At 35.6% G+C, this 13,251-nt stretch overlaps 1 protein-coding gene across 7 annotated transcripts in view; it reads left to right on the plus strand.

Moving 5' to 3' along the window:
- The window catches only part of PDE1A (phosphodiesterase 1A), a 152,872-nt gene that overhangs the window by 114,443 nt on the left and 25,178 nt on the right, over positions 1–13,251 (plus strand). For all 7 annotated transcript variants that reach the window (XM_069860995.1, XM_069860994.1, XM_069860997.1 and 4 more), the window contains 4 exons: positions 2,932–3,032; positions 5,520–5,645; positions 11,295–11,396; positions 11,516–11,636. In XM_069860995.1, coding sequence (XP_069717096.1) covers positions 2,932–3,032; positions 5,520–5,645; positions 11,295–11,396; positions 11,516–11,636 — 450 coding nt within the window. The remainder of the gene's footprint in view (positions 1–2,931; positions 3,033–5,519; positions 5,646–11,294; positions 11,397–11,515; positions 11,637–13,251) is intronic.

Consider the following 13,251-nt stretch of genomic DNA (forward strand, 5'->3'; position numbering starts at 1 on the left):
ACATTTGAATTGCTGAATTATGATGTTGGAAAGTTCTTGGAAAGATATCTAACTAGGACAACACTTAGTCAGGAGTGCCTTCAAACAGATGTATCTTGCCAGGCAGAAGGACCATTTATAGAAATCAGTGTTTGAAAGAAGGCCTAGTGAATTGTCAGCTTCCGAAGTATTTCGGAACCAAACGTCATTTACAGTATGAGAAAGTATCAGTATCGTGCAAATTTTCTATTTAACTTGTTGAGTTTTTTTCCTGTTGCCTGGTTGACCCTACAGAACCTTACTCAATAACACTTTGAAGTTTGCTTCTCAGGCAAATAATTTTCAGAGTATGTTCATTGTAATACCTCTTTTAACTCTGCTATATCTTCTAACAAATACCTGAATAAGATTCAATTTGATGTACTTCTATATCAAAATCCTGTGTGGATTTTGCAAACTGGCATGCAATTTGTAGTTCTTGTGCTTTCGTTGTACCTTAAGGAACTGATACTGACTCTTAAATCTTGCAAAGAATCGCCATCTTCCTTGCTCACTTCTGAAAGACATTCTGAAGCAAAAAAAAAAAGATCAAAAAGCTAGGTTTTAGAAAATCCTTTTTACTATCCCTGTTGTTGAGGTCATGCATTTCATGTCTTTTATAGGCACCTGGAAAACAGCTATATTTCAACATTTCTCAAAAAATTTTGCCGGTCAGAGTCTATGCTTCTCCACAAGCCTTTAGAGAGACTCCAGTGAAGGATAGCACATATTTAGAATCACATTTAAAGAAATAAAATTAGCATTATATATTCCAAAAGTTACTGTCTATCTTAAGAAACAAGATCCAGCCACCTCACATCAGTGTGTTGGAAAGTTAGATATCACAGATGGCACACAATCTATTAATCTTCCCAAGAGATTAAATCCCAGATGATACATCTGAAATATATAATTCAAGCTTGCATTTATGAAGTTTTCATTTTTATAGAGATTTAAGAATCCAAGTCTCAGAGAATACATCTTGAAAAGAATTTTGAGTCATCGTTCATCTTCCCACCATCCCTTTTCTCCTCCCACATACCTGTATTTCTCAAACTAAAGGAAAAAATGTCTTTACTGTCAATAAGTGCATTGTAAGATTACCTTTTTTACCCATTTTTAATCCATTGTTGTTTAAAAAAGTAGTTTGAACCAAAGCTCATGAAAGGTTAAAAGATATCTATTTACTTAAAAGCATTTTGTAATACTGGAAAATATCTCTCAACAGAAGAGATCTCTTCCAATATGTGTTACACCTGCATGGCACAGACTTCCAGGAGGGAAGCAGACCTGCTTTTCACTCTCCCTTTGAGAAAACACTTGTCAACTGTCTATCTAAGAGACAGTTTTTCTTCTGCTTTCTTAGAAGTGCTTTAGCTAAAGTAGATTCTCTGATTGGAATACTGATCTGAATTTTGACTGTACAGCTACAGTCTCTACAATACTTTGTTATTCGATCTCATGTAGTACTGTACGGAGTTTCTGTGTAGCCCATTGATATTGCTTGTAAGGAATGCGCTTACAAATGCATTGTCTAGCAATTGTTTTGGTTAGTTAAAAAGCTAATCTTTGAAAATGCCTCTTAAAGCAAAAGTTTCTGTTTAGCTTTAGTTACCAATAATCACTGGGTTTCCATTCTGTTTGGTATGTTGAAAACATTGTGAAAGCCATGACTGGTCATGGCCTGGTTTCTTGTGACACAAGATATGATGAAGGTCATCATTTCCATTTTTAGAACAGCTTACAGTACATTCTCATTCCTCCGTTGTGACCTTTTTTAATCTATACTGCTTCACCAACAGCCAGTACTTGTTGTTCCTCAGCAGTCTTATTTTATCGCTAAAGACCCATTTCATTACTCTTACATTGCTTATAAATCTTGACTGTTTCCTTCTTTGAGAGAAGTAGTACTATTCGCAGCTTATACATCTTATATCCATTCGTACACATGTGTATATATTGTGTCTGTATATATATACACATATATATATTTAAATGGGTATATAAGGCTGTAATCTCTTTTTGATCCTTTTGTACAGTAGCTTACCTCTACACTAAAAAAATATGAGATATACATGGAAATACTTGACTGGCATTTGACTTAATCAGTCCTGTGACTGCAGGCGTTAATTGTTATATGGTTTTTCTGTTCCCATTTTTAGATGGAGTAAGTTTTCTGCTCAGGATGACTTATTATTCAAGAAACAGAACTTCAAAGATAGCAAAACAGGGGTTATTTCACAAACTGAGCAATACAGAACAGCCTCAGCAAGCAGAAATACACAAAACTCTAGGGTCTGCACTTTTTTATATACATGGCCTGTATTACCTTTTATTCAGTGTAACTGTATACTAGACTTATGCGCCTTTTTTTTGCATTTGTAAAAAGTAAGATAAAGTTTAGAACAGAAAAATCTCCCATTGGCCTAGTTTTAGTGCTGTGTACACTGATAAAGTATAGCTAATGCTGATGTTGTACCTGGAATTTGTTACGAGCTATGTCTATTGTTCACTAAAACACAGATTACAACCTTAATTTCATGCCACGTTTTTAGATGAACATACAATTATTTGGCAAGTGCTGTGTATAGGCTAACAGATTAGATGGTTCCTACTCAAAACAGCTACAAAGTATGCCATGTAATTATCTTAATAACATCTTACATTTTTGCTTGTCAATATTTACTAGTGACCATAAGGATGTTAGCTTGGTCTTAGAGAAATCATGATAAGTACAAGGAGTTATTTTACCGTACAATACTGAAGTGTTATGGAAATATAGTTACCAGGAATAAGACAAGAATAAAGTTTTCTTAAGTTGACTTTAGTGTAAAACATTTCTTGTACTGTAGTGTTTAATCTGAATTAGGCTGGTATCGAAAACATGACTAAGATTTGATTTTTATTTATCAGCACTGGCTCACAGAACTGGAAATTTTAGCAATGATCTTTGCAGCTGCCGTCCATGATTATGAGCATACTGGGACCACAAACAATTTTCATATTCAGACAAGGTAAGAAAAACGATCTCTTTAAGTGTTTGTGGTTCATTAGTCTGAAGTGTTTCACCTCTTAGTGATACAGACAGGAAGTAGCCAGATCATTCCTGATTTTACAGGTTGCTTCTTTGACCTCTGTACTCCTAATGAGACTGCTGACATGAACAAAGTGTGAAAAAGTAAGAAGTTAGCTTCGTAGTGTTTGAAATCATTATATTTTAGACCTGGTATGTCAAGAGAGATTTTAAAAAGATTCAGAACACAGACATGAAAATCCCTCACTTCTCTATTTGCTCACTTAATTTCTGATACTTTTGCGTTAAAAATTTCCACAGTTTTCCCAGAAAAATACCACTTCATTTTCAGCAGTGTGTCTGCACTTGCTTCAGGTGCTACATGTTGTTTCAAGTGTGTATTACAGGATCCTAGTACAGAGGGAGTACAGCTTTAGAAATCCTTGCCAAAAGTCATCTCCTAGCATGTTTTGACAGCATGTGCACTAATTAACCAAAAAGAAATCTAGAAAAAAATCCAGCTTGAAAGTCAGGCTAACTATACTTTCATGCAGGTGCAGTGTGTCATCCTAGCCTCTTGTCCAGAACAACAGCATGTATCCCTCTTCCTGAGAATATTTTGAGCTTATCAAAGGAAAACACTGACCAATCCATTACAGGGTGTTAAATGGTACACATGATGGTACTTAGCCTAGTACAAAGCACCTTATTCTTCTTTCACACTAGGTTAGACTTTGTTATTAGTATCCTCAGTTGAGGAGTCCACTTTACCTGCTCTTGAAAAATAAAATTCAACAAAGCACTAGCTTATTCAATGAATATATCTAGCACAGCTTTGTGCTAGAAATACTAGTACTTTGAACAGAAGCATCCTCACACTCACTTATACAGATAAAGTGACACATGGTTATATTTAAATTAAATCCGTAACATACTTGTGCCCTGAGATATGCTCTTCAATAATGAACAAATTCTACATCTGAAATAAAGACGTAATTATTTTCCCCTTCAACACAGGCTGGCTAAAAATAAACTCCAGTTTATTGTTCCAAGTTTATATTACTTTTCTATTTTTGTCCTTAATATTTTGCTCTGAAGTATTGCAAATGTGGAAAACGAATTAAGCTGTTAGCTTTTGAACTTTACTTCAGTAAACTTGCAAACAAGTATTTGTTTTGTGATGGAGCTCAGTCTTTCCTCCTAGTGGAACTTGGCCCTCGTGTGGCATCCAGAGTGCTTGATTCCATGCTTCTTTTGCAAATCTTAGCACTGTTTAAAACTAGCTGTAAGTGGCTATGCGGGTCAAAGTGTGCTTCATAAACATATGTGATCGGCAAATTACAGGCTTTCCCATTATTTTAGTAGGATTATAGATGTAAAACATATTCATTATTTAGGTGGGTTATGATTTGTTCCTTCTAAATAAGGTTTCCAATCTTATTTTAATATTTTAGATTCCTTGGTGTCATACTGTACCCTGTGGGTGGTTGTACTGAATGTATACTATTGCTCAACAGAGCAAGAGGTATATTACAGTAAGGTGCACTGCTAATTCATCACATCTTTCTTCTAGTATAGGCTTTATGTTGACCAAATTGAAATACTCAAGAATAGTGTTATCAGGACAGAAGTGTAGCAGAGAGGGGAGACCCAAGGTTGCTTAGCAAGTCAGGTCAGGTCTTGGGAAAGCAAATTCCCCAAGAATTAATCAAGTTTGAGGCTAAGTATGATAAATCTACACTGCCTCAAAATTTGTGAAGATCTGTATGTAATTTTGATATCGTAGTTTAGTCTTTAATTATGATTGAGAAGATGCCATTGAGGGTACTAGCATTATGGTAAGGGAATGGCTCTAGGAAGCACTTGAATGCAATCAAATTTCAGCTTAACTCTTCTTCCATTCCTTTATGACACGCAAGGTTTGGCTGTTTCTCTGACAAAAGATGGCATTCATTTAAAACATATGAAATTGAAGTTTTAAAATATTTTATTATTTACAATTTAAAAAGTTTTAAAATATTTATTATTTAAGTGATACAGCACAAAGCACATCTTTCTCAGAACAGGGACAAGAACTTCTTAGTACCCATACTATGTAGGTTCCCGCTCTGCGGGTGAATATATTGCGTTTTAAATGGTTGTATCACCAAAGAGTACTCTTGAGTAACCTCATTGGAGCATTTCTGTTGCTTTACATGCCTATCTGCAGTCAAGAAGCTCAAAGATCTCCTCAAAAATTTTTGTCACTGTTACATCATATAAATAAAACATTACACATTTAAAAATATGACTTTCCTAGCAACAGTATATACAATGATATAATGATATTTTTTTAATGCATTTGGATTTATCAGTATTTGATACAAGAGGAACAAATAAACGTAGTTTGGTATACATAGTCAATAGTTCTCACAGAGAATACACAGCCCTACCTTCCCCAGTGCCATCATCTGGATGCTATTGCAAACTCTGCTTTTTTTTACACTAGGTCAGATGTTGCAATATTGTACAATGATCGTTCTGTTCTTGAAAATCATCATGTAAGTGCTGCTTATAGACTCATGCAAGAAGAAGAGATGAATATCCTGGTAAATTTAACCAAAGATGACTGGAGGTAAGATCTACTGTGTCATTCAAACAATCCGAATATTTAAAAATAATAAAAAACACCAGGAGTTCTTCATGGAGTCTATTTTGAGAATTCAAATTACAGGGAGAAACTTTGGCACTGGAAGGAGTAACAGATATTAGAGCTTAGGGAAGGCTGCTGGGGTGTAAAGAAGACTCCATCTAATTTTCCAAGTGAGGTCATGCATTTATGAGGCACAGGACTGGGTTGTTGGGACAGTGTCTCAGATGAGATAGCTCTTCAGGAAAACCACAGTTCTGCCCAGCTTGAGCTAGGTTTCCTTTGCCTAACAGTGAATTAAAACCCTGGTGCACAGTCACAATCTGCTGCCAGCTTGGGCATGACTGCTTCTGGGATTTCTGCTGTGTAACATAGCTCAGTAATCACGTCTTGGTTACACATTAAGAAATTGCTTATCTGAAGAGTACAAAAATAATAAAGGCCCAGAAGCACTACAGAAATTTCTTTCTTCTTCTTCTTCTTAATTTTAGTGTGATTCCTGAAGAAATTTTGAACAGCTGAAGGTATCAGGATCATAACTGATATGTTACGAATACTAATACCTGTAAGAATAAAATGAACAACTGCTCTACATAAGACTTTCTCCATTATTAGAAAGGACACGTTATCTTTCTGTATCTTTGATTGCTACATATAGCACTTAAAATATGAGTCTTCTGTGTGTTTCTATAAACACAGCTATTGTCTAGAGGTCTGAAAAATTACTAGGTGGACCGTGAAGTCAGAGAGAAGTAGTCTGCTTCCAGGAAAGTCTCCCAGTGTGAATGATACCACTATGAATAACAAAGATATATTCTGCTTAATTCATATTTCCACAAAACTATAAATTTATAAAGGAATATGTGAGTGTCAGATCAAATTTTGGTGTGATGCATGTTTACAGATAAAGGACTGTTTTACAAGGTAGATTTAAAAGGTTTTATTTATTTACACAATCAGAACACCTCTAAGTTCTGTGTTTATTGAATGTAAGTCTACTGATTCTTTTGGTTTTCAATCCATTATTGTTCTGTAGCTACTCTCGAACACTTAATATTAAAATATTTTTAATTTTTTATTTAATACAAAGTGAGAGAGGAAGCATACAGTTTTTCGTCCTCATAAAAGATTTCTTCTCAGAGGATACTAATTTGGATTTAATTGTCATAAAGTTTGTGTTGTAAATTTAGTTCTCAAAAAAGACCTCTGGAAGTAAATTGTAAACTTCAGCAATAATTGTCTTATACACAATGAAATTGTCTTCTCATTCCCAACATGAGTCAGCCGTGCTTTGCTTGGAACTATTTGGGCCTGATAGTTTTGTTGCCGATAGGTCTCTCTGACCTTAATTTTGCTTGTCATAGCTATTGACTCTGGAGAAAGCAATTGAGCCAATTGACACTCAATAGAAGCTGGTATTATGTCTAGTAAAAGCATTGTTGTAGAGAGGTAGCAGTTTTCAAATCTTCTGACTTATTGCCTTGTGTATGTTTTTCTCAAGTGTTGTTTCATATTGTGTCCTAACAGAGAATGCTTCTAAGTAGCAATGGGCAGATATTCTTCAGATGAATTTCAGTTCAGGACTGGATCAAGGATGGGTTGATTCCCCAGTTCTGGCTCTTTCATCTCTGGGGACTAGCATAAATTAGTATAGTTTGGGAATCCTTGCAGCAACATGCAGTTGTGCCACCTGACAGAAATCTCACTGCCTGCTAGTGCAATGCATCCCACTCGTTCCCTTTTGTTATGTCACTGGGAAAAAGAGTGATAGGGTGGAAACTCCTGTGAGAGAAAATATTTCCCAATGGAAAGAGGAGTCAATGATTTCCTGGTGTGTGATGTCTATACATATTGCTGCAGTGGACTGTGACAGAATAAAGGGAAGAATGTGTTAAATTGTGTTCACATCTCTGAAGCACGCTCTGCACAGGTTGTTCAGTTTGGTTTTCCCGCAGTTCTTTATATTATGAACCCTTTGCTCTAACTTCTGTTGTATTTCATTTCTCTGTGGGCTTTGAACCTGTAATAAACTACCACATTCCTTCAGAAGCTGCTCAGTCACTGATGAGGTGGGTTTTCCCTTGCTTTTCAGTCTCCTCTCACTGTAACAAAATCTGGATTTGTTAGAGGATTTTTTTATTTCTATGAATTTTGTTTCCATACACTGGTTACACAGATTCAGCCACTATTACATGCAGCCAGTTTGAAGTTGGTGAGATTTAGCAACCAGGGAAGGCAGAATTTATGGTCTCATGTTGGGGTTATTCAGTAAAACTTAGAAGAAATATATGAACTGACTAATAAGCTCAAGCAACTAAATGAAGACACTCAGTTGCGTATTTTGTCACTTAGCTAGGAAATTACAATCTGTCCTTTCAAACAAATTGGGAACTCTCAAAGTGCCAGTCTGAGAACCTGCATAACCTCTTGAAGTCTGATACTAAATTTAGAGGGTCAGTCATGGAAATTATGGTTTTCTGCTATTCATTCCTACTATCCAAAAATTAGATGTTACCCTACCATCAGAAACACTTGTTCATTGGTGCAATGACAGATCTACTAGCCACTTAAAAGAGGCTCTTTAAGTTTCTGATTATTACTACAGTAAACTTCTTGGATCTATACCAAAATTCATACTGTTAGACTAACACTTTTGAAGCTTGCACTGAAACAAGTTGGTAGTAAATTGAAATGATAATTTGCTCAACTTTTTAATGTGCTTCCTGGCACTGATTGATATCTTAGCTACTGTCAGTTCTGTTTTCTTGAGTTGTAGAGATTTAATTTTTTTAAAATTTAATATCTCTGCCTATTTAAACTGTGGTTCTGCTAATTATTTCAACAAGATGAAGCAAAATGACTGAGAATTACTTTATAGTGTTACATTTTCTTTTCTACATGTTAACGTTCAGAAGATAAATGCACTAATAAACTGTCAGCTTCAATTAAATTTAAAACACAGGGTTTGAGTCTGAGCAGGAAAACAGTGCCAGCATTCTGATCAGGATGTCCTTTGTGGATAATGCATGTGACATTCATAGTCATTTCTCACTCTTTTCTCAACTCTGAAAACATATTCCAGTCTTCCATATTATCTTGTTTCTCTCACTTAGTGCCCCTACATAACTAAAGAGAAATCCCTTTTTGTCTCCCTTTCTCCTTTGATTTAGCAGGCTTCTGATGTCCTAGTATTTCATGTGTTACATCAACATTTATAGGTGGTTGGGCAGTATTGTCTCAAATAATTCCAGTCATAAGGCATGCGAGGTTATATTGCCTGATTATGTTATAAAAGACTAACAAAACAATATGCAATATATATAATGCATCACAAACAGCTTTTCTTTCACAAATTCCCTTGGAAGTCCTCTGTCTGAGGATTGCTATAACTTGTGAGATGAACCTTGTGTCTTCAGTACCCTACGTACTTTTGCTCATCTTAGCCTATTCCTGCGTTTTTTCATTAGTTTCTAGCTGGCTAATGTCTGTCATGGAAAAATCCAGGTAAAGCTGGTTTCTTTTATTGGTTAACTACTCTGAGAAATTCATGTGCCATTCCTTGCCTCTTGTGTATTATGGTATTTGTGTAATTTTTTCACATAGCTTGCATCTGTTTTTTACAGTGTCCAATCCATAGGGCATATGGATGTAGAAGGGTTAAAAAAGGGTGACAGCATGGGACATGACTATTTACTTAAGGAAAATGGAGATTGTATACCCACACCCAGTCATATTCCAGTTGTGGGCCCCCAAAAATGCTATTCACTGTACAAGAATATTTTTACCACTTCCCGTTATAGAACTAAAGTTAACAACACCTATGAACCTTTTTGCCATGGTAGCATGAGCAATGCTAACTGTATTATCCTGATGCTTGTAGCTGTGGACAGCTTAATGAAGTAGGCAGAGATTTCTGTCCAGGAGTTACCTATGAGACTGGCTGAGGTCTCCTTCAATATGGAAGTTGATATATATATATATTTTTTTTTTTTTTTTCCCATGCGAAACAATCTGGGAACGCTTTAAGTCCAAGAGTAATCTTCTGTGCTATGATTGTAGATTGAGCATTTGTAGCTCTAGTAGAGGTTTATTTAGTGTTTCCCCATCAGTTCTCAATTTTCTGTCCCTATATTGATGGTACGTGGGGCATAGGCAGGAAACAACTGCAGTCTGTAGGTGAAGAGCTTTTCCTTTGCTCTTAAGCAGCTCTTTAGTGGTCTGAAATCTTCAGGAGTGTATGAGGAGGACAGTGCTACACTGTTTGATCCTTCTTCAGGTGGTGGAGGTAAGAATTGGGGCTTGTCTGCCCCCATGACAGTACGAGTAAGCTGGAACCAGCATCTTGTGTGTCTTGTGTAGTTGGGGTGAGCTTATTTCTGATTACTCTTAAAAGTTCAGGCATGGAATGTTCCTAGGAAAATCTTGTGTAGAAAGGGAAAGTGATAATTATCTCAGTTTTACAAACAACAGGGTATAACAATATAGCACCCTCAGTTTTCATGCAGTTAGTTTTCTTTTATTTTTTATTACTTTCCAATGGGTTTTGTTTTGAAGGGTACAGTTTCAAAGCATTGTGGAGGAGGAACAGTTGGGATGCAAATTAATTAGTGTCTTATTATAAAGTCAGATAAGGTAAGGCATTTTCTAAACACAAGTTGCTATGGCTGCATATTATTGAGTAAAAGTGAAAGGATTGAGTCTTTACCCAGTTGCATCAAAGCAAATCGAGATTAAAGACACAAAATTAAATGAGGAGTATCAGCTTAAATACGCAATTAATCTGACTCAAAAGCAGCCTTGATAATCTTGGTAGTTATAACAAACTATTCTAACAGCCCTAAAGAAAGCTGCAATTTACCTCTTTAAAATGTAGTTCTTTGAAAAACCTGTGTTGCTAGGTAAATCAAAGATTCTTCTGTTGTAATTGATGCTTGTACGTCCTTAACATTGAAGGTGTACTTATGAAGATATATGCTACATTATCCAAGATTTAATGTGGTGGATTGTCCCTGATATACATATAAGCAAGACTTGCACATAAATCCTCCTAGGCCATTTAAAAAGCATGTACATAAAGAACCAGTAGACTCCTACATGGTCTATATACAATCTTTCTACATCAAGGGAACAAAATTTTCCAGATCAGTAATTATTGTTGACAGTAATTATTGTTGATGTACTTTTATATACAATGAGAATTAATACAATTTCTTCCATGATTCATGTTTTGCTATTTTTATATTCATTTAATAGAAAGCTGATGCACTAGCCAACACCTTTGACCATTTTCCAAAATACAGATAAATTAAAAATCATGAACTTGTTCTGATTCCTGAAATAATTATTAGAACAGAACTGCATGTAATTTTAGTTTATACACTAGAAGAGAGGAATTACAAAACAGTGTGATTCTGAAATAATGACTGCAGAGAGCATTTTCTGAATTGCTTTCACGGAATCCCCTTAGGATACAACATTAAAGTTGTTAATAATTTGTTAAAATGTTTTTTAAAATGTAATAAAACCTGTGATGTTGTTTTAAAAGTTATAAATTAACAGGTACTGCTTCAACAAATGTACCATACGTAGAATAAATAAATTGTAATCAGTTATTTTGCTTTTAATTATTCTTAGGGAGTTGCGTAGCTTGGTCATTGAGATGGTCTTGTCTACAGATATGTCGGGTCATTTTCAACAAATTAAAACAATGCGGCATACTCTACAGCAGACAGAGGGGTAGGTTATTTTCCATTCTGTTCATTATCTATAGTCTCTCAATGAGCTCACGTACAAGAAAAGAATTTAAATAGTTGCTTTTTTTTTGAGATAACTGGAGCATATCCTTGAATTTACAGGGTAGACAAAGCCAAAGCCATGTCTTTGATTCTACATGCAGCAGACATAAGCCATCCAGCAAAATCTTGGGAACTGCATTACCGGTGGACCATGGCCCTGATGGAAGAGTTTTTTCGACAGGTTCTGGTTTTAAAATCTCTTAATATATCTAGTTCAAGGAGCAATGGTTACCCAATTAAATCTTTTTCTAAGTCTAGCAGCAAGGATGCTGTTGGTGGTGATTGACAAGCATAGTCAGTAGTATATATTCCTTACTCTTCATACATACCACTGACATTAATTCAACTTTTATGTGCATGAATAAGAAGAAATTATAGCTCTATATCTATTTCAGCTGATACCAGGATTCTGAATGTTGTAGCATTTTTTTTCTTTCAATAATAATATAACTTGTCAAGTTGTTTTCATTTTGTAGACAGAGATTTATATACGCTTTGAGTTAAAAAGAAGCACCAGCAGGGTAGGATGAGCAGCTTGAAAATAGGAAGAATTCACGTTCAGCAAAGAAGGCAAGAAGTTGTCTCCATGTCACATTTCAGAAAGCTTTCCTATTTCTTTTCCTTGCCAGTGCATGCCATATATATGCTACATAGATCTGAAGGTTTTGCTTTTGTAACAGTCCAGTCCAAAGCCAGAGGTTAGATGGTGTCATCCTGATAGTGTTGTGGACATACATTCTAAAACAAAAATGAAGATGCATCTTGTGAAAATCTTTTCATTTCTGTGAGGTACTGAATTCAAAGAGAAAGCTAAGTAGGTGTTGGTATCACTGCTACAATTTTTTCACTCATCTCAGTAGGTGAAAAAACCCATTTCTCCAAAGTGAGAATACTCTCCCTGTAATGATTATTTGTGACTGTGCACATTTTTAACATTGCAGTTACTGAAGTACAATTGATAACTAAAATCCAGTCTAGGCATTACACAGTCTCTCAGTTATCAGAGGTTTTAGAAGTGGTTAATACAGATAATGGACCAGCATATGCCTGGCTCATTTGGTTGTCATTATTTCACTATATTTTCAAATCAGTTGGGCCACACTAGGAAAAGGGGTCAGAAAATAAAAATGGTAGTATGTTAAACCATGACATTGTTAGGCCTATCTGCCCTAGAAGGTTCTTGCTCTTTTCCTAGAGGTTCTTTGTATGAATTCACAGTTGGGAGTGTCAAGACATCCTTGGGGATACAGATTGGAGAGCTGCTGCCTAGATCTGCATAATTAATGGACTAAGTTTTGTGGAAAATATTGAGTAGAATCATGGGTTTGTTTCTGTAAATGGAATTATGAGGATTTTGAACTTGAGAGGAGAAAGGAGGAGCAGATTTCTCCAGATCTATATTACTTGAAAAGGTCAGAAATGACCAACTGAAAAAAAAATTTTAGAAACAGAGTAGAGAGTCTAGACAGAGCCCATGGGACAGTGAGGCTATGTGTCCAGTCAAGTGGATGCAATAAACGGGACCACACTGGTCATTGGGTGCATAGGATCAAATAATGTTTTAGTTATTCCTTTATTCTTTCATTAGAAGAAGTAAATGGATCCCAAATAAGCAGCTCAAGGACTTGAGAAGGCATTTAACAATATAATCGAATCACCATATATGTGTTTCTGTAACTCAGCAGTATAAACTGTTACAGTTTATACTGCTGTAGGGTTTATACAGTTTATAGGCTGTAGGGGAGTGTGCAAGGTACTGAATCCCTCTTTATACATACTACCAAGAACTGTGTGAG

This window comes from Phaenicophaeus curvirostris, chromosome 7 (assembly GCF_032191515.1).
Source record: "Phaenicophaeus curvirostris isolate KB17595 chromosome 7, BPBGC_Pcur_1.0, whole genome shotgun sequence".
Taxonomy (NCBI): Eukaryota; Metazoa; Chordata; class Aves; order Cuculiformes; family Cuculidae; genus Phaenicophaeus; species Phaenicophaeus curvirostris.